Below are 19,357 nucleotides of genomic sequence, written 5' to 3' on the forward strand. Positions count from 1 at the left end.
ATCATATTTCTTTATTCTCTTCCCACCCCTTTTTCTCTCCATCCTATCTCATCCCTTATTTCCTTCTTGTCTATTCTCCACCCATATATCTCTCTAACGACTGTCCCTTAAAGGTCCTGTCAGTCCTGACACCCCCCCTCTTTAAATGCCAGCAGACACATGCAATCTGTCTCTACCTATCTCCCAAATACAGGTGTGTTTCCTTGCAAGCACACACGTTTGTGCACACATCGAATTAATGTGCATCCCTCCCAGTGTAGGCCTTTCGGTTTTAATTTTTATTTATTTATTTTACTTTCTTGGTATGCAAGTCAGGTTTAATACTAAGTAATGAGGTGCCCAGCAGCCTCAACAAGCTCTAGCTCTGGGGGGCAGCACTCACTATCTATCTCACCGACTGGGGGGGGGGCTGGTGTAAAACAACATTGATCAGTTAATAGTGGAAGCAACGACTCCTTTTGCAACAATGGAATAATCCTGTGTTTACTGGAAAGGCCCCCCTTTATTTTCTTTCAGATTAAAATAGAGTTAACTCCTGCAAAGAAACGAGTGTTTTGCTCCATGATTACAGATGGTTCCTTGAATGTGCATCAGCTCACGTGAGTCTCAGCTTGTTTGTCTTGGAATCTCTGCGGCTGACAGGAAGGTTAATCCACCATTCAACCCCAAGCAGAGTGTCTCTCCTTGGGGGTTCACGGAGAGCAGTGACGGCCCCTGTCACCTCTGACGACTAGTCGTCCCCCCCCCCCCCCCCCCCCCCCCCCCCCCCCCCCCCCGCCCCCCCCGCCCAATCCCATGATGCACCAGGGCTTATCATCACTGGTCATCACAGCGAGGGAGATTGGACGGAATGGATGTTTGCGCCACGGGGGGCCAATAAGTGTGACAAAGAGTGTCCCGGACGCACACACATAGGGTCAGGCTCACATGTGAGCACATGAGCGCATGCCAGTGACATATGGTAAAATGAAATGAAGGACCACTCATGAAGGGTGACACTTTTTTTATATTCCTATAAATGAGAATGCATGAGCACATCGGTGAATCGGGCACATGGGTTTAACCAGCAGAGCCACGCTAGCAGCATGCTATCTTCCGGAAGAAATTGGTTTTACCCCATTCTGACTTTCAGTCTGGTGTCGCTGAGGTTGTGTGTCCATGTGCATTCGAGCGTATGTATATGAGGTCGCCAATGTTTGCTTTGCTTCTTTTTTCTTTTTTTTTTTTTTCCGGTGAATCAGTATTTGTGGCCAAATCTTTTATGTGTTTTCAGAGGTCATTGACTGAGAATTTGCAGTTGACTTGATGTTAAATAAAGATACCGCATGTTAACTCACCAAACACGATATGTTAGGATACTGCCATGGTCTCCCCATGGCCAGCGAGAATAAATATCGCTATCAATTTCTTTTAGGCACATTGCCTCTGTTTTATTCAGGACTCTCTCTATCTTTCATTTTTTCCCCTTACTTGCTCTCTCTCTCTCTCTCTCTCTCTCTCTCTCACTGTGTTTGTGATGAATGGATCCAGTCAATGAGCGGAGTGAACGTCTAACCTGGGAAAAAGGCCTCAGTGTTTTGCCCCTTCTGGCTGTCTGTCATTTCTTAAATTTACGTGTATGTCACTAATTTAATGGATAGCATGCCACCGTGGTCAAGGACCTCCCCCAAACATACAAATGTAGAGGCGCACGGGAATATAAAAGGATTTCAAGGTGGGTAGGAATGACTGATTTACAGGACACACCAGTGACTATTGACCACACGCACTGTAACCTGAAAAATGACTCTGTGTTGTGGTGTGTGTGTGTGTGTGTGTGTGTGTGTGTGTGTGTGGTGTGTGTGTGTGTGTGTCACTCAGGGTAGTGCTGTTAATCAATCACTCAGTATAGACCCTGAACTTTGAACACCAGTCAAATAAATAAATCTTCTGGGCATGAAGAAGAAATAGAGGAATGGTGGAGAAAAACAGAGAAGGAATATTTGGCTTGTTCTATTGTTCATATTGATAATAATAACTGTTTTTAATTTGCATCGAACCAGATTTTGTGGCTCCCTGGAGTAGCACGCACTCTTAGCATTTGCCTATATTGCCTCATGAGCTTATTCCAAAACATTTTGCTCAGAAATTTGTTATACAGGAGTGGATGAACATGTGAAGTTTTGATGTCCTTTCTTTAAAAAAAAAAAAAAAAAAAACTTAGTAGCCTCCATTGAAATCATCCATACCTGATGTTAATTTTGTAGAAGTATTGGTTTCAATGTCTTTTAATGTTTATAAATGGTTAAGGTCATCATAGGTTTAATTTTAGGTGTTGTTGGAAATGCTTTCTTGACTTCTTTACTTGAGTCTGCTTAAATGTGATTGTGTTTTCACATTCTTCCACTTGATTCAAAGTATAAAATATTATTGCAGATGTGAAGGTCTAACGGATGTTCAGTTTCAACTGGTATACTGTCTTCTTTGTTTTTTGCTTACAACCGCTCAAATCAATTTATATAGAACACAAATCAAGCAGTGGTCCCTGAAATGAATTGAACGTGTACATATACAAACACGAGTGGGAGACGCGCATTCTAACGCGACTTAAAAAGCACTGTGAGTGTGTGTGAGAGAGTTTGTCTGATGTTCATTTGAATATTAAGCAGAAGCTGCATGATGAAACACTGCTGTAATGAGGGAAACTGATGTTCAGGAATTAGAATAAATACGACAATCAAAACACTTCATCACAATCCTGGAGTGCAGGCGAGAGGTTTGATTCAACACTGTCTGCACGGTTCCTTTACATGTGAATTCTGTTATTGAGGAAAATTCCCTTGAATTGATGCATTGATCACAATTTAGTACTAGTAAAAAGCCCTATACACGTTTTATTTGAATTTATTTCTGACTCAGTAGTGTGATATCATCAACATATAGACATTCATCAGCGTTTAGAGGTCAGAAAATCACATCAGATTGGCAACTTGGGGGATCCTGGCCTCCAGTAATCTCCTACAGATGGGAGCTCAGCAACATGGCGTCCCTGGAATATCCCAGGTGTGTCTCAGTGGGACAAAGTCAGGGTCTGCAACGTCGTCATTTTCCTCCTCCTCATCATCAAATGCGGCAGGTTAGGCTTGCACAACAACGGTTTCCCTCCTGTTGCCATAAAACAGCTGAGCAGACAACTGCTAAGCATGTGCAATAAAATTTGCCATCCTGTATTATTCATCACCTGAATTAACCACTGAATAACTGTATGGCGTTATACAACCTGTTGGAAACTTCACAGCAAAAGTTTTCCTCAAACAACCTGTGTCACAGCTTAGTAAAATGATTCAGGCCTAAAATATGAGAGTTTTGTCAATTTGTCATGGTTAGCATTGGTGTTTGGTTCAAATTCTGAAAATGAATCAAGCCTTTTTCTGACTTGGAGAAAAATCAAGACATTGAATGAGTTCAAGGTTTGTGATGATTTGGATAAATTCCATGATGTTGCATTCTGTGATGTATATTGATCTTCACTGATTGGTTTGGTGAAAATGAAATTGCTCTTCATCATGATTAATAGTGTGGGAATTACCAACAGCGATGACTTTGTGGTGACTCAAGTAACAACTGACTCCAGCAGACTCCCACAAAGCAGAAGTAAAGCGAGGACAGTAAACAGACTGAAATCAGGAGTGTTGCTTTCAAGAAAGACAAAGCTTTGAATGCCATGCATGTAGGAAGCTGCTTGGCTGGAGAGTAAATAGTGAACTGAGTGACACAGTCACTGTTTTCCCAGTGGGAAGAGTGAAGAAGTGAGATGGAAGAATAAAACATATAGATGGAGAAATGCAGAGGGAGCCTTGGTGACAAGCAGGTGTGAAGCATTTTGCTTGTAGGGTCAGCCGTTGGGTCAGTCGCAGCTCAATAAAATGCATGCAGACACACACACACACACACACACACACGCACACACTACCACTGATGTACACACTGTAGCTCATGGTCAAATGTCGGCAGCGGTCTCTGGATGGTGTTACATTGTTGGTTAGGGACTCATGGCTGCACGTACTGACACCAGTTGTCTGGAATAAGCAGTCTGTAATAATAATCTGATATATTACTGATTTATTCTTATTCTTAAGATAGATATTTTATTATTGTCCTTGATCGCAAACAATAAAACACTGACATTTGGCACCAAGTGTATGTGTTGCCTGTGATGTAGATTGCATTAGTTGATGAAGGAGTAGGAAAGAAAGAAAGAATTAAGCGTGTGCTATAAATCACAGCTCTGTAATGTACTATATAAAAGAGGATTAAACGGTACTCCTTCTGAAATGTAGTTATTGGTTATGTAAAGTGTCACATACGCACTTGGATAATGTCGCCCATGTTGCTCGATAAGAGACGGCCAAATAATTATCAGCCAGTTACATTAGACAGGCTATCATTTCATTTAGCAAACATTACCTATCCCATGAGCTTTTCCACTCACAATGCGGAGCTGTCATCCGACTGACTGCCTCCGCCACGCCAGTAATAATCCTCTTTATTTTTCATATGTCACTGAGAACCTGGTCATCAACCATACAGATTTGTAAAGGTGAGAATAAGTGACCACCTGTTTTCAGTTAATAAACGCATTTAAAGAATACCATTTCGAGAGGCTGCACCTGGTTGTAGAGGAATGTGCAGTCACAAGAGGAGCTGCTTTGTTCGACCCCATTAATCACATCCAGGGGTGTTACAGAGCAACTTGGTATACATCGATCTGACTTTTAATTAAAAATAAATAAATAAAAAAGTCACTCACTCTGTTAATAACAGCCTGGTGTTGGTTGTGATGTTAAATCTCTTTCCAGCTGCTTTAATCTGCAGGGCTTTCGTGTCGTGAGCTACGGTGATATATTTTACTTAGCGTTTGTAACTAGTTTTTGTTGCTTTGCACCAATACCAAAAAGAAAACAGTCTCAAGGACTTTTATGATGATTCATAGGAGTGATTAAAGATCCTGTCTGGATTTTTTTGTTTGCATCTCTTTGTGCTGAGGCTAATTGACTAGTTTTGGGATGATGGACCTGATCCGCTCAATGTTTTCGTGTGTAAAAAGGAGCCACACACAGCGGATGCTGATCTCGTGACAGGACAGGCTGAGGATCTCGCCTGAGAGACGTGCAAACGCCTCGCAGTTTTCATTCAGCCACATTTGCCTTGATGAATATGGAACATCAGGTGTGTAATTCAGGTTGTGCAAAACACTGGGAGGAGTATATGCTGATAGATGAACATGCAATGGGATTCATTTGTAAACCTCTCAGTCTGACAAAGTTGTCTGACGTTGTGACTGATCGTCTCCTGTATTGCATGTGTTTTTTTTTTAATATATTTAACAGCTTAAAAAGACAAATAACTCATAAAAAAAAACAGGACAACATAAACAGTAACATTAAAAACATCTTTTTTTTTTTTAAACTGGATACATAGTGTGTTGTCAACTCACTTCCTTTCTCTGAAGTCTATTTTGACGTTTTTAAGTAAAAAAACTAAAGATACAACAAAAAAAAGCATTTAAGTTCATTAAAAAAGAGTACAACTATGTTTTGACTTGCCACCTCTGAAACAAAGAATAAAAGAGAGCAATATGTGTCTTTAATTTCCCACACTGCTGTTGAGCAGCTCGTCCCACGGTCAAGGCTGGTTATAGATGACAGATGAACTGATGAAGCCCTCCTCCACTCTGCTTCTTGCCCAAATAGTCATTGTCCTGTTGAATAACGCCTCACGGTTGGCCAGCAAATGAAAAATCTAAATTGTCACGCAGCTATTTCAGGGTTGCTTTGAATTCCGTGTCCAGCGATTCGTCGTGCAAAGCACGTTTTGTGTGGCCTCGGTTATCGACTTTATTTCTAGTGGAGTAAGCAGATTTCTTTTTATTGGTCTGTCTTCAGCAGTGTTTTCCAACTTTCAGACAGTGTTTGGTTTTCCACTATGTGTAGTACTCTTAGATTTTGATTCGATTTAAACTTTGTCTCGCCGTCATACAATGCATCCATTACAGGTCGTCTTACTTCTTCACTCCACTGCAGACTGGCTTGCCAACTTCCGATCAATACGCAAATGTGCCTGAACCAGAAAGATTTTTATCTCCATAAATTAAATTGCCCAAGGTCCAGGTATGCGCACACAGCGCTGGGATAAGTGTACACACATGAATACTGTTTGTGCAGTTTATCTCTTCAACCCTGGCTTTCTTTCCTTCATGGGAGTAATAATAATGAAAAATCCCTTTTCCCCTGTTGGCAATAAAGACACCATCAGATACAACACAAGGGGAGCGGGAGATGGAGGGGGCAAAGAGAGAGTAACAGAGGTGAGGGCGTTCTGGCAATTGTGTTAGCTTGGCTGCACGGCTGCTTTTTTTGGAGAAAATAAAGAGAATGGCTTCCCTATATCTGATCTTGTGTGTCGGTCCTTATGTTTATATGGAGAGAGAGAGAGAGAGGGAGAGAGAGCACTCTGCCGATATTAGCCACTTCTTCATTCACTTGCTAATGTGATTTCACTGCGCGCACACAAACACGTCCAGACCTTGAATGCCTGACACCCTCGGTTCTGTCTTTCTTTCGATTTCTGTGAGGGAATTTTGGTTTTACCTCATAAATCTGCAAGCACATAAAACCAGAGATGAATTGTGACACAGGAAATGGAGAGTGGTGGGTGTGCATATGTGCTGAAAGTTTGCTTCTGCAGGAGTGAAGCATTGCAAATAAGATATTGGAGAGAATACGAGGGGTTGGAGGCTTTTATTAGCTTTTATTTCCTTTCTTTCTTTCTTTTTTTTTATTTTATGAAGCTCCTCACTATACCACAAATGTGAACATTATTTCAAATGAATGTTTTGTTTTCTTCTCTATACTTCCAAAGGTGATGGTTTTTTTGTTTTGTTTTTTACTTATTTTTATGAACCTACTTTTTATTATAGAGAAAAATAAAACAATCATAATCAAGGTGATATGATTTTTTTTCCTTTAGACCTTTTATTTCAAAGAAAAGCCCCTTTGAGGTCAATGTATTTTTTTTTTTTTTGGCATGATCAATGCAGTGATTAGTGTGAGATCAAGTGAAACATAGAGAACCGTCTCAACTAACAATGATTTAACGACTGCAGAAAGAAAAAAGAATCTTGATCATCAGCTACCTCTGCCTCACTCAGATCGCACCTTGCCACACACACACACACACAGGCTTTTGTTTTATTGCTATATTGTTTATAGTAGCGCACCAGATTTCCTGTTGATTTTAAGTACGGTGGCATCACCGTATGCATCATTATGAAATAGTTCATGCTATTGTTTCGACCGCGCGCCGGCTGCCGCCTGAAAAACAGCGAAATGAGATGAATAACAACGAGAGAAATGAGGTCATAAAGATCCGTGAAATAACACCGAGCAAAGCAAATAGCGAAAGGACGAAGACAAAGGGAGACTTAAAAAGTGAAGATGCGATCAGAAAATGACCAAAAACAGGAATGAAGCAGAGGCTGAGAAATACAGAAAAGATGTACATTAAGAGCGGGGTAAAAGATTAAAGACATGCTTTTTTTTCTTTTCGTTATTTTTTGAGACAGTGGCTACCATTTGTGTTTTGAATGCTATTGGACTCGATGAGAGGGAACAAAGGAATAGAAACGGGGTAAGTCAGCTGAGAAATGGAAATCAACATGCAAGGTAGGGGCGGCTAAATGAGAGCAGGGGAAAGCAAATTGACAAAACCTGCAGGAATAAAAAAAAAAAGGTGAAGACAGCTGGAAGGATCAGAAAGGTGCACGGACGGGTGATTAGTACACCGAGCTTATAATAAAAGGGAAAAACAAAAAAAGCAGGATTATGAATTAAAAGACAGCAAATAAGAAAAGAGAACATTGAGAGAAGGGATGACAATTTAAGAAAAAAGGAAGAAGTAGTGCAGGCAGAATGAATATGAAAAGGGGACGGCGGCTGGAGACTAAACAGGACAGATGATAACATTTGATGAGAGGTGAAAGCAGATGTAAAATGGGTGGATAAAAGCAGAAGAAGCAGATGAAAGAGGATGGACAGATAAGGGGCTTCATTGAGACACAGGTTGTTTTTCTTGATTGAGAGCTTTGTAAATTAAATGCGGTTGAGGTGAATGCAGGCATGGAACAGGAGGAGGAAATATTAAAGCAAGTCACAGCAGTGTATGAATGTATTCAGGAAAAAAAAAAAAAAAAAAAAACTGTCAGAACAAGGGGAGTTCATTATGTTTAAGAAATGGTTCTTGACTGAGGTCACATTCGTCATATTAACAGATTATTTTTTAACTAATTGACTAATTAACTTAATTAGAAGCAATTGTTGCTGATTTTAAGTCGTATTAAAAGATTTCTGACAGATTTCTCAAGTCCTCATTAGATTCTGGAGTCGGTGAAAACATTTCAGAAGTTCTTAATGAGATTTCAGAGTGAAACTGACTTGATGTGTTTAAATGCAGCAATGAGTAATATGTTTGGTAAAACAGAAGTGCTGATTAACCTCATTCACTTGAGTAAAAGTTAGAAAGTATTGTTAAAAGTTGTTCTAAAGCACTAAAGTCATTTTTTTTAATCATTGTGGTGAAGGTGTTGGTGGAGGCAGATACTGTATGCATGACGATAGAAGTCTATAAATGCCGCTGTCTTGTTCACGGCTGCTTCAGAAAGGTGAAATGTAGTGACAACAATGCAAACACATTTAAATGGATAACGATGTAAAGCTGTAAGCTTGACAGGGGCATTTTCAAGTATAATAAATCTTCTTTTACTGAAAGTTTTCAATGACAACACATAACGGTTTCTCAATACCCATTTAAATTGAATGCAATTTTTTTTTTTTTTTTTTTTTTTTTACTTTACTCACAGTTTCTTTAGAATGATGGTGAAATATGTTGGTTTCTTTTGTGAAATTGTTATCAGCAGAGATGAAAACAAGTCAGAAGTCAGTTGGAGGAGCATAAGTAACATAAACTACATATTTGTGTTCGGATGAAGAGAATAAAAGTAAATTCTTCGGTAATAACATACAAAGGGATTAATGCTATCGGTTTTATGTCATACATTTTGAATATAATGAATTTTGTTCTGCTTATGACAAGAATAAGAAAAAAACAGTATAAGAAGATAGAGAAAAGCAAAAGTCCTCTATGATGATATTAAATGTTATTAGTATATAAATGAATAGAACATATAAGAATAGTAAAGAATGAGAGACAGGAATAAAGATTAAAAGATGCAAGGTTAAAAAGCGTAGATGGGTAAAAGTAGGATGAGTAAAGAGAGAAGAGGAGAGGTAAAGGAGTTCAAGGGGATCGAAAGTTTAAAGAGAGACCAAAAACAAATGAGACTGGGGATTTTAATTCGAGAGGAAGAGGAAGAAAAGGTTGAGGAAGAGAGGAAATGGAGGAAGGAGGGATGTAAAATAAACCCCCCCCAAAAAAAGGTAGCTGCAGGACAAAAGAAAATGTCGCAGTGGCAGGAACCCAGTTTGGCTCTTTTCCACATGTGAAACAGAGCTGGCCTCCCGCTCCTCCTCCCAGCCTCCTCTCATTTAGTTCAAGGGACCGAAAAGCTGAAGTGCCACCTGGTGCAGTTGTGTGAGCATGTTGTTTTTTTTTTTGTTTTTTTTTTTTTTCTTTCAGGGAAAGTCTGTGGACCACAGATTAAAGGCAGCCTCGTCCCCACTTGACTTTGTTTTATTGTTTACTGATCTGAACACATCTCAGCACCGCTGTCAGCTGACCGCGGCTCACTTTGATCTTTTGGCCTGATTCATTAGATCTCCTATTGAGTCGTGTTTGCAGCACAACCTTTTTTTTTGTCTTTTTTATTTTTTTTATACATTTTTGAAGAAATCGAGATGTGCTTGTGTTTGCTTCAGGAAGTGGTATCGCTAAAACTCGATCAGATATTATTCAAATTAAACAGCAAATGACAATGATTAAAAATGTGAACGGCAATAGTTTATATATTTTATATGAACCAAACACATCAAGTATGCGTTGTTTTAAGTTGAATTACAAGCTGCCACAGCAGGAACACTTGATTTGAAATAAATACATTGATGTAGAAAAAGACAAATATAAAAAAACATAACAGATGCATAAGTCATTTTTGAGCCATGTACAGTGTGTATGTAAGTGAATGCAGACCGCATGAGTGCACATAGTCCATAAATATTGTGTTTGTTCATCTTTGCTCAAAAACCTAAATGTACCTTTTTTTCGGTCTTTCTTTTGTCAAGACTTGGGGACTACAGATCGTTTTCACTGGTAGCAGGAACTCTTGGCATTCAGCTACTATCAACTTCATGGCTTTTAAATTAATCGACGTCTGCAGCCTCAGTATGAATAGCTGTTGGAATCAGCTGCTTTGATGCTTCACTTCAGCTCAATATTATCATTGTGGATGGGGGGGTTAAAAAGTCACTTTTGAGGAATTGGGTAGCAGAAAATATGCATATGCATGCGCAAGTGTACAGAAGTAAAACACGAAATAGTAATATGCATATTTCACTACTTAATACCGTGCATGCTGGTATGCTGCACTGCAACAAAAACAGGATCATTATGCATTTAAGAAAACAGCTCAGGTCCCTGGTGAACATGTCTTACTTCTGGAAAATTAATTTAAAGGAAACACAGTATTATCATGATCTACACAATCATCAGAACATAACTGAAACGCTGATCCACTGAACATATCCGTGTTCATATTAATAGTGTGATAAGCTGTTATTATAAACCGAAAAATGTTGTTTGTTTGTTTTTTCAGTTGCATAAAAGCTGTGTCAACCATAGCAGAGTCCTCCTGTAACTCCTGATCATGTCGATATGCACGGAAGAAAAATGGACCAAATTGGCTGTTCGACATTGATCTCTCGCATTCTGGAGGAACAGCTTTTGAATGCACTGCTTTTCGGAAAGTAAAGTAAAAGATCTTAAATGGTCTTTTGAACAAGTGATCCTCGGCTTTCAAGTTCATTCAGCTCGGATTTACCGTCTCCTTTGAAGAAACGACTTGACTGCATTGACCTTTGACTCCAGTGTGTCTTTAGATTTTCATTAAGAACTCATGGGAAGTTTTGATTAAATCTTGGAGAAGTCTCTGCGCCCTTTACCTGGCCCGGGCCTTTTCTTCCTCCTTTTTTTTTTCCACTTTACTCAGCATATCATGTATTTTTGGTGTCTTGTTATAACTGTGTCTTTTGGAAATCTCGAGATTGCAAGATTTGAAAGTCTGCAAGTCATACACGGTGTATAAGACATACTCTGTGTCTTTTATATGGTAATAATAACGTCAATATGCTGTTTTTCTGTGTGTTTGTGCAGGTTAACAGGGTTCCAGGTTCCTGCCCCGGTCACCAGTACAGGAAATGTCTTCTCGTTGAGGCTGACCAGTGACTTTGCCGTCTCTGCACACGGCTTCAAGCTCAACTACGAAGGTCAGGAAACCTCTGTGCTGATTGGCCTGTGCGTGTGTCTGCTCTCTGTGCTCACCTCCATAGTTCAGAAAAATTAACGGTGTGCTTTAACACTGACTCTGACCGCTAAATGCCAGTCAGTATTCCACTGGTCATGTTGGACTGTACGCTGGCGAATTTAAGGAAAAATTAGTCCAGTTCCATGGAGCGAGAAGAAAAGATGCACTGTGTGCTTTATTGAGAAGCAACCATTGCTGATATTTGACACACATGCTATTCTATAGGAAATAGAAACATGACATGTTTAAAAAAAATCACTTGACTCATCACTAAAATGTCACATTTATGCCCATGTCAGTTTGTCCCTGGTTTGAGTGCATTGGAAGTGTTCTATATAGAACTTGCACATTTTGCATGTTTACACTTTGTATACTTGTGTGGTTATTGTTCCATGCACTTAGTTTCCTCTGCGTGTGTGTGTGTGTGTGTGTGTAGGGCTGGGCCGCTCCACCTGATCTTCAGCTTTAAACAGATAAAACATCCTCAACATATTTCTTTTGTAAGCACTTCAAAACATGAGGAATTCAGATGCCCTTTAATTAACCTTGTCATATTGGTTTTTGAAAATAGCCTCATATTTTGAATGGGAAAAGAAAAAAGAAAAAAAAAAAGCTTGCCTCTGTGAGTGGAGAAGCGGTAGCTTCTGTTGCCCTCCTTCCTTTAGGGCCTGAACAAACACCGCGGTGCCATATTCACAGATGAAAGAGGGAGATATGAGTGGTTGAGGTAATGATTAAAATCAGAACTCACTGTGTCTCAACACCATGTCCTGTGTGCATTAAAGATTTCAGATCAGATTTAGATTAGAAAACTTTGATGTCCCCAACAAGGCAGTTTGTTCCGGTGCATAAAACAAAAGAGCGTAAAACGGCTCACCACGGGCACTCACACACTCACAGAGACAAGTGACAGAACAAATAAGCATGCAATTATGCAGCTATATAGCTGCTATTTATTTACGTAGCCCACGCATGGTGTCCCAACTATTTAGAATGTAGCCCTGCTGCTTCATCCCTAAGGCTTATTTAAATAAAAGAAAAAAGAGGGAATGCACAGAGCATACAGCCTATCTAAATGTGCTACAGTGATAGATAGATGGATGTATGTAAATGAATGAATTGTAGTTTTACTGGAGTAGAAATGGTTAAGTTTTCTTATTGTGATCACAGATTATATGATGCTGTGTATTGTGTGTTTTCCCATCTCTGAGTTACCTGCACTGGACTGGTGATCTCTTCAGAGTGTGTGTGCTTATTCTCAATCTAAGGTTAGAGTTCATCCCCTGCAGCCCCACCCTGGATATAGATGCTACCAAAGCTGGATGGTTCAGGCACATGGCATGACGTCTGACCTGCTGCACTTTTGGTGCATTTTGCTGTTGTTGTTTGTTATAAACTTCAAATATGGCCTTGGTTAACTTCATGTTCAGAGAGTATTGCAGTGGAAGATTTGTGTCATCAAGCAATACAATCCTAAAGAGTGGAATTATTTGTACGTTTTTATTTGTTTTTTGCACAATCTTCAACACGCTCCAGAGCCATAGTGGCAAAAATGCAGAATTGATCAATGTGTGTTGCTTTGCATGTATCATCAGTGCATCGTGTTCTTCAATCAGTTTGTACATGAGTGTGTGTACAAAATGCAGTTATCATGAATCTTTATGAGAATTTTAATATCACAATTAAAATAATGAGATTAGTGGGTGAATTTATGTTATTTGCTGCTGTGTCAGAGTCTGGTGCAGACAAATGTTCATGGATGAGTTCATGTTCCTGAAGTTTCTGCCATGAAAACTCAAAATGTTTGATGTGCAGAAAAGACTTAGGAAGAGGTGGTATCATGTTTTATGTAAGGGAAATACAACATTTAATGTCTTTGCTCCTATTTACCAACATCCACCCTTATATATTCCATGATTTGCTGAATAGCTGTTTTTATTAGTTGTATATTTTGCGTTTGTGGGTTTAATATGTGAAATGGGCCCAGTGGGTTGAGAAATATTACATAGATTTCATGCTTTATTTGGGTGATGCTGGTGTTGAGATCATCTAAAAATCAATTCATATTATTGTAGCCAATGTGTGTAATGATGAATTACAATGATTGTTATAATAATAGCATTCTTCATTGAATGATGAAGAATACTTCATCGCATGAATTCAGGCTGAAGTGTGAGCCGGATCTTTAATGCAGAGAAGTGTAGCTTCACAAAGTATATACTGTAGTTGGTAACTTTGAACTACAAAAGGCCTTTAAAGTCACTGAAGGTAATTCCAACTGTAATTAATAATCCGAAGGGAGTGAGAAAAAGTCTGCTTGTGTGGCTTCAGATTGAATTAAAGTAACTCAGCAGGACATGTGATATTAAAATGACCCCATCTGATCCCTCCTGTGCACCATCCACTTTGTCATTGTTACCAAAATGCCCCACAGACAGTTTAGATGTGATTGTAACTACAAAATAAGCTCAACTTTTTTTTTTTTCTTTCTAATAAATCCTACAGGATCCATGTGTACATGAACTTTCTGACCTTTGTTCTCACAATATATTTCCTCATTCCCTAACATTTAGCAGCCCAAGAAAAAAAAAAAAAAAATGAACCCAAGGGAGCTAACAACCTGGATCCTCTACAGAAACACAATCAGAATCTCATTCCTGAGCAAAAGTATTGTTTCTACCAAGTTTTTAAACTCCATTTGGTTCTGACAAGCACAGACATTTGAGCATACCTTTTCCCACATATAAACCCACAGATTTTGTCGCAGATGCTTGCTTTTCAAAATGATTGCCAGCTTAAGCTTCAGTGTCTGTCTTTCCACTTCCCTCGGTGGGCCTTTGTGCCCGGCCTTATGTAGGTTGGTGAGTTGGTGGGTATTTATTTTGTTGATGTGTGTGTCTGGTTTGCCGCATAAAGACAACATCGCTGATTGCTGAAGTGTCTGGCTTTAAGTCTCCACACACACTTTTGTGTGTGTGTGTGTGTGTGTGTGTTGGTGCCACTTGTATGTCGCAGCAGTTGTCCCAGATTCCCAGATTTTTGTCACTGACACACATTTCTACTTGCATCTTGGCCGATGGTCTTTGTGACTTTGTGTGTCTTTATGCACGCGCGTGAATGTGTGCGTGTGCATGTGAGAGAGAGAGAGAAGGGTTGTTTTCAGTGAGAGCATCCAGGAGACGTATCTGAACAGCCCCCACTGCTGACACATTCAGCCGTTTGACTAACCCTGTGTGTGTGTGTTCGTGTGTGTGTGTCTGTGCCTGTGCGCCACACTTGATATTTCGGAGACTGCAGTGTTATGCTGATGATCTGTGTGTCCCCCGTCCATACTCTAGACAGGAGTACTCATAGACTGTCATGCTGTCCGCAGCACACAGCCAGGGGAGATAGATTCAAGGAGGAGGTTTTCTGAAAAGGAATTATCCTCCCAGGTTTGGGCACTTTTTGGCAAGTCATCCCCAGTCCATGTAATCCTCCTGCCTAATCTGTTGCTGGAACCCTTTCAGACTTCTGCAGGTATTTGCTTCACAATAATGCCTCCTTCTACAATAAATGCCAGAGTAAAAATACCAGCTCATCATCAATCACGGTGAATGTGTTGATTGAGGCTTACAGTCAAAATTTGTATTTTTAGTAACTATTCGGAACAATGATACAAGGAATCCATGGTTTATTGATCGAGACGTCATTCCTACACATCATCAAATCAAATTTAAATAAAGCTTTAAAGAGCATCAAAGGCTGATTTTAGTCAACCTCTGTGGCTGAATTTTGAAGCAAGATAAGCTCTAATGAGGTACGATGAGATGAGATAAAAAAAGATAAAATCTCAGAATTGTAATCGCAAGAACAAATGTGCAGTGACAGCTCATACAATTACAGAACCAACATGTATTAAAAAAAGAACTACACCATTGTCTAATGAAATATTAACTGATGCCGTGGAACAAAACACATTAAATATAGCTGGTCAGGTATAGTGTCATGTTCGGTCATATATTATATATGATCAGTGGGGCTGCAGGCCTGGGCCGGGGAATCGTGGTTCAGTCCCAGGATCTTGTTTATTCATGTTCGACCTCTGTCTGTGTGTGTGTGTGTGTGTGTGTGGGTGTGTGTGTGTGTGTGTGTGTGTGTGTGTGTGTGTGTGTGTGTGCGTGCGTGCGTGCGTGCGTGCGTGCATGCGTGCGTGCGTGTGTTGGTGCACTGGCTCTTACATACCTGTAAGAAGAATTGGATTGTAGGTGTGAATAACCCTTTCACCCACAATGCTCTGGGATTAATTCAAGATGCTTGAGACGGCAGGTGAGAGAGAGGATTTCCTCACAGGACTTCTGAAGAAACAATCAACAAAACTGCTTTCTCGAGGTAATTCTGTCTGCACTGAATTAAGCTAGGCCAACAAATATTACAATTCACCTAACAATTTACAATTTACCTAATGACAACCAATAGTGTAATAACGGCCGATAATGTAATGAGCAGCGGGGTGTTAATTTGAATACAGTACGTTAATAAACCAAATAGCACTGGGCGATTCAGAAGTCGCCCCGAGCTGCAGCCATCAATGGTGCTGATGGGCTTAATTGTATGCCATTTATTTATATTGTTAATCAGTGATTAGTGGAATAAATACTGAAACTCACCTCTTAGGGCTCCTTTTTCCTGCATTTCACCTGAGCTTTTATTGCTGATTATTTACGGAAAATGAAGAACATACACTGTTAGTTTTTATTATTATTATTAGTGTATTTTGTTTGTGCTGGGGGGCTATTGGTAATAAATGTATGTAATGTAATAAAATGACCTTTTTGAATTTTGTTCATTATTGATTGTAATACCTCTTAGCAGGTGTGACTTGGAAAACTGCATGAAAATCTTGGCAACAGAAGTGAGACAGAATAAATGTTGGAAATGCAAAAGGGGCTTGTTTGAAAATTTGATGTAGAAGCCGTCTGGACATCTTGCATTGAATGTGTTCCAGACGCATCACACTAAGAGTACACCCTGGGGCAGAGCGAAAAGATGCTCCGGGGCTTTTAAATCCCACCTGGCTCAGGAATGGCTTGGGAGTCTTCCATCAAGAGCATGGGAGGCTCTGCAGGATGTGCAGGAGGAGAGAAAGGTGTGGGCATCTGCGGGCTGCCTGTTGCTCCCGCACCCTGTGGACATGCAGATCGCTCTGACTCGATATCCCGCTGATCATCTATACCAGTACAGTAATCGAGAATTCTCCATCATATCTATTTCATGAGATGGAAAAAAGAGTGAATTCATCAGCTGCTGTTAAGGAGGAAATTTTTGCATTTGCCTGTGCAAAGGTACAGTAGCGTGGCGCTCTCCTCTGCAGCCTGGCTGCCTGCTCAATGGGATACACTTTGATGTGATTGTTGGATCCTTGAACATTTCTTCTTCTCTTCCTCTGAAGACTGTCAGGTCATGACTTATTCAGGCACATACCATACACCCCGTGTGTGTGCGCGCACGCGGGTGTGTGTGTGGGTGTGTGTGTGTGTGTGTGTGTGTGTGTGTGTGTGTGTGTGTGTGGTGTGTGGTGTGGTGTGTGTGTGTGGGCGCGCACGCACATGTTTGAATCACAGGGAGAAATACGGTGATGTATTATTTAGCATGATGTCGGAGGCAGTTTGATATTGTGCTGATGAGAGGGAATCACAGATTATCACAGCACTTAGACACAAACAGATACGCACACACTGCTCTTTATCAGCGCGGTCGATGTTAAAGAGTTGGGATTTTTCTTTGCTATTATTCTTATTCTCTGTCTTTTAAAATGCTTTACATTTGGCTCTCATTTCTACTCACTCATATTGTCGCATTGTACAATACGACCCTTTTCGTCATGTTTTCATCAATGTCACTGCGAAATTATGAGTTGAAAATTATTTAAAAAATAAATGCAATAGTGTGAAAATTTCATTAAAAGTTTCATATTTATTTTCTGATTCACACTGCACAGTAGCCATCCAACCAGAAGTGGGCCGTAGACTGGCTCAGCGGTCATAGGTGAGTGAGTTGATTAAAAGGTTATTATTATACTACATCTTTTAAAGCACCTTTTTTTTTGTTTGTTTTTGTTTTTTTAGGAGAATACCTTTTACTGAAGTAGTTTAATTTCCTCAAACGTTATTCAATTTGAAATGGTTGCAATGAATGAAGTAAAACTGATACTTTAACCCATTTGACCTTTGTGCTTCCTAACCTGGGATCCAGTGCCTCCTTGTGGGAAGAAATCCATGGAGACCTGAGGCTTAACTGCATCCAAGATTGTAAAAAAAAGAAAAGAAAATAGGTACATTTGTACACGCCAACAAATTCAATGGAAAACGCCCACTTTTATTTTAAAGTTGCCTGCTTTAGTGTGCCATTGGTTTGGTTCCACTGTAATCTTCTGGTGAATCAAAAAGCACTCCCTACAGCAACCTCAACATCAAGCCGTGCAAGTTTCTCTTGATTTATTTCAGCCCTTATTTGGTTTTATGTAATGGCACAACAGGCACAATGAATTCCTCTAATTTCTCTGCCAAACTCTGTGGTCCTCTTCGATGGTGACCACATTTCTTTCTGTTTTCCCACCCGGCACATCTCCTCCCGTCTCTTGAAGACCTCTCTGTCCCTCTCCTCTCCTCCTCTTAATCACCACGGCGACCGCTCACTCAGCAGGTGCTTGGCTGTTTTTGGTGACCCTCTTTCTCGGTCTTATATCCATCCGCCGGCCCATTCATCATGTCTCCCATTGTAAGCAGTCCCTATCAAGTGGCGGCAGCTGCAGCCACGCTCTCAAACTTCTGCGGTTACAGATGGAATTGTATTTATAGCGAGCACATTTCCAAGTGAATTTTTCTCATCTTTGCCCTGCAGTTGACTCTGGATGCAATCGGAGAACGGCAAAGATTTAGTTTACGTGTCGTCGAGGAAGCGTGTTGTGGTAAACCGAGCAGGCATTTTTCCTGGTTTTAACACAATCTCTGAAGCACGTAAGAGCTGCTTCTCGTCCTTGCAAAAGAAGGAGGCACATTATACCGAATAACACTGGAATTTCTTAACCTGGAACATGCATGTGCATTACCCACATTCATGCAATATACATTGAGACACATGCCGTTATCCAGAGGCGTGGGCATGTGTGGAGAAACAGACACATACAGACACGGACATGAGGGACACATGTGGATGCACAGCTCCCCAGTGATATCTTCCTTCCTTTTTTTTTTTTCCCCCAGAACATGGTCTGAAGAACATGTTTTTCATCTTTGAACATGCGGCCATGTGACTAACAAGTCTGCAGAGATTTCCTTTCACCCCTCATCACCAATCTTTCTCTGCTGCCGCTGCATTTCCTCCCCCACCACGTCCACATCCACTATCTACACTGCATGCTTTCCTTCTCTCCTAAGATTTAGCGGTAATACATTTCTTTTACCTTCATTTACAGTTACCAGAGAGAGCTTGCATTGGGCCTCGGGAGAAGGAATAAACAAAGAGTGATAAAATATAAAAGGAAAGCACACTCAATGGAAAATAATTAAAGGTGGAGTGTGTACGTAAAATATTTATTTCTTGTGATAAATAAAAGAGGAAACAACAGATTTTCACATACATTACCAAACGCAAGTCATCAACTTAAATGATGCATAATCAGAGTGAGTTTTTTAATGAACTTTGAGGGAGGGGCGTTTCTTTTCACAACATGCTTATTTTTTTTTGCTTTTAACTTGAAAAAAAAATTGTCAAGAAATAAGCAAACTTTATTTCATTTGTTTATTTTATTCAAAAACATTTCAGATACATACATACTGAGGACAAATGAAAATAATGGCCTAT

General features: G+C 40.0%; 1 protein-coding gene across 2 annotated transcripts in view; it reads left to right on the forward strand.

Annotated features, from left to right (window-relative positions):
- The window catches only part of csmd3b (CUB and Sushi multiple domains 3b), a 337,669-nt gene that overhangs the window by 98,533 nt on the left and 219,779 nt on the right, over positions 1 to 19,357 (forward strand). For both annotated transcript variants that reach the window (XM_030120514.1, XM_030120513.1), the window contains exon 5: positions 11,362 to 11,474. In XM_030120514.1, the coding sequence (XP_029976374.1) occupies positions 11,362 to 11,474 (113 nt within the window). The remainder of the gene's footprint in view (positions 1 to 11,361; positions 11,475 to 19,357) is intronic.

This window comes from Salarias fasciatus, chromosome 22, assembly GCF_902148845.1.
Source record: "Salarias fasciatus chromosome 22, fSalaFa1.1, whole genome shotgun sequence".
Lineage (NCBI taxonomy): Eukaryota > Metazoa > Chordata > Actinopteri > Blenniiformes > Blenniidae > Salarias > Salarias fasciatus.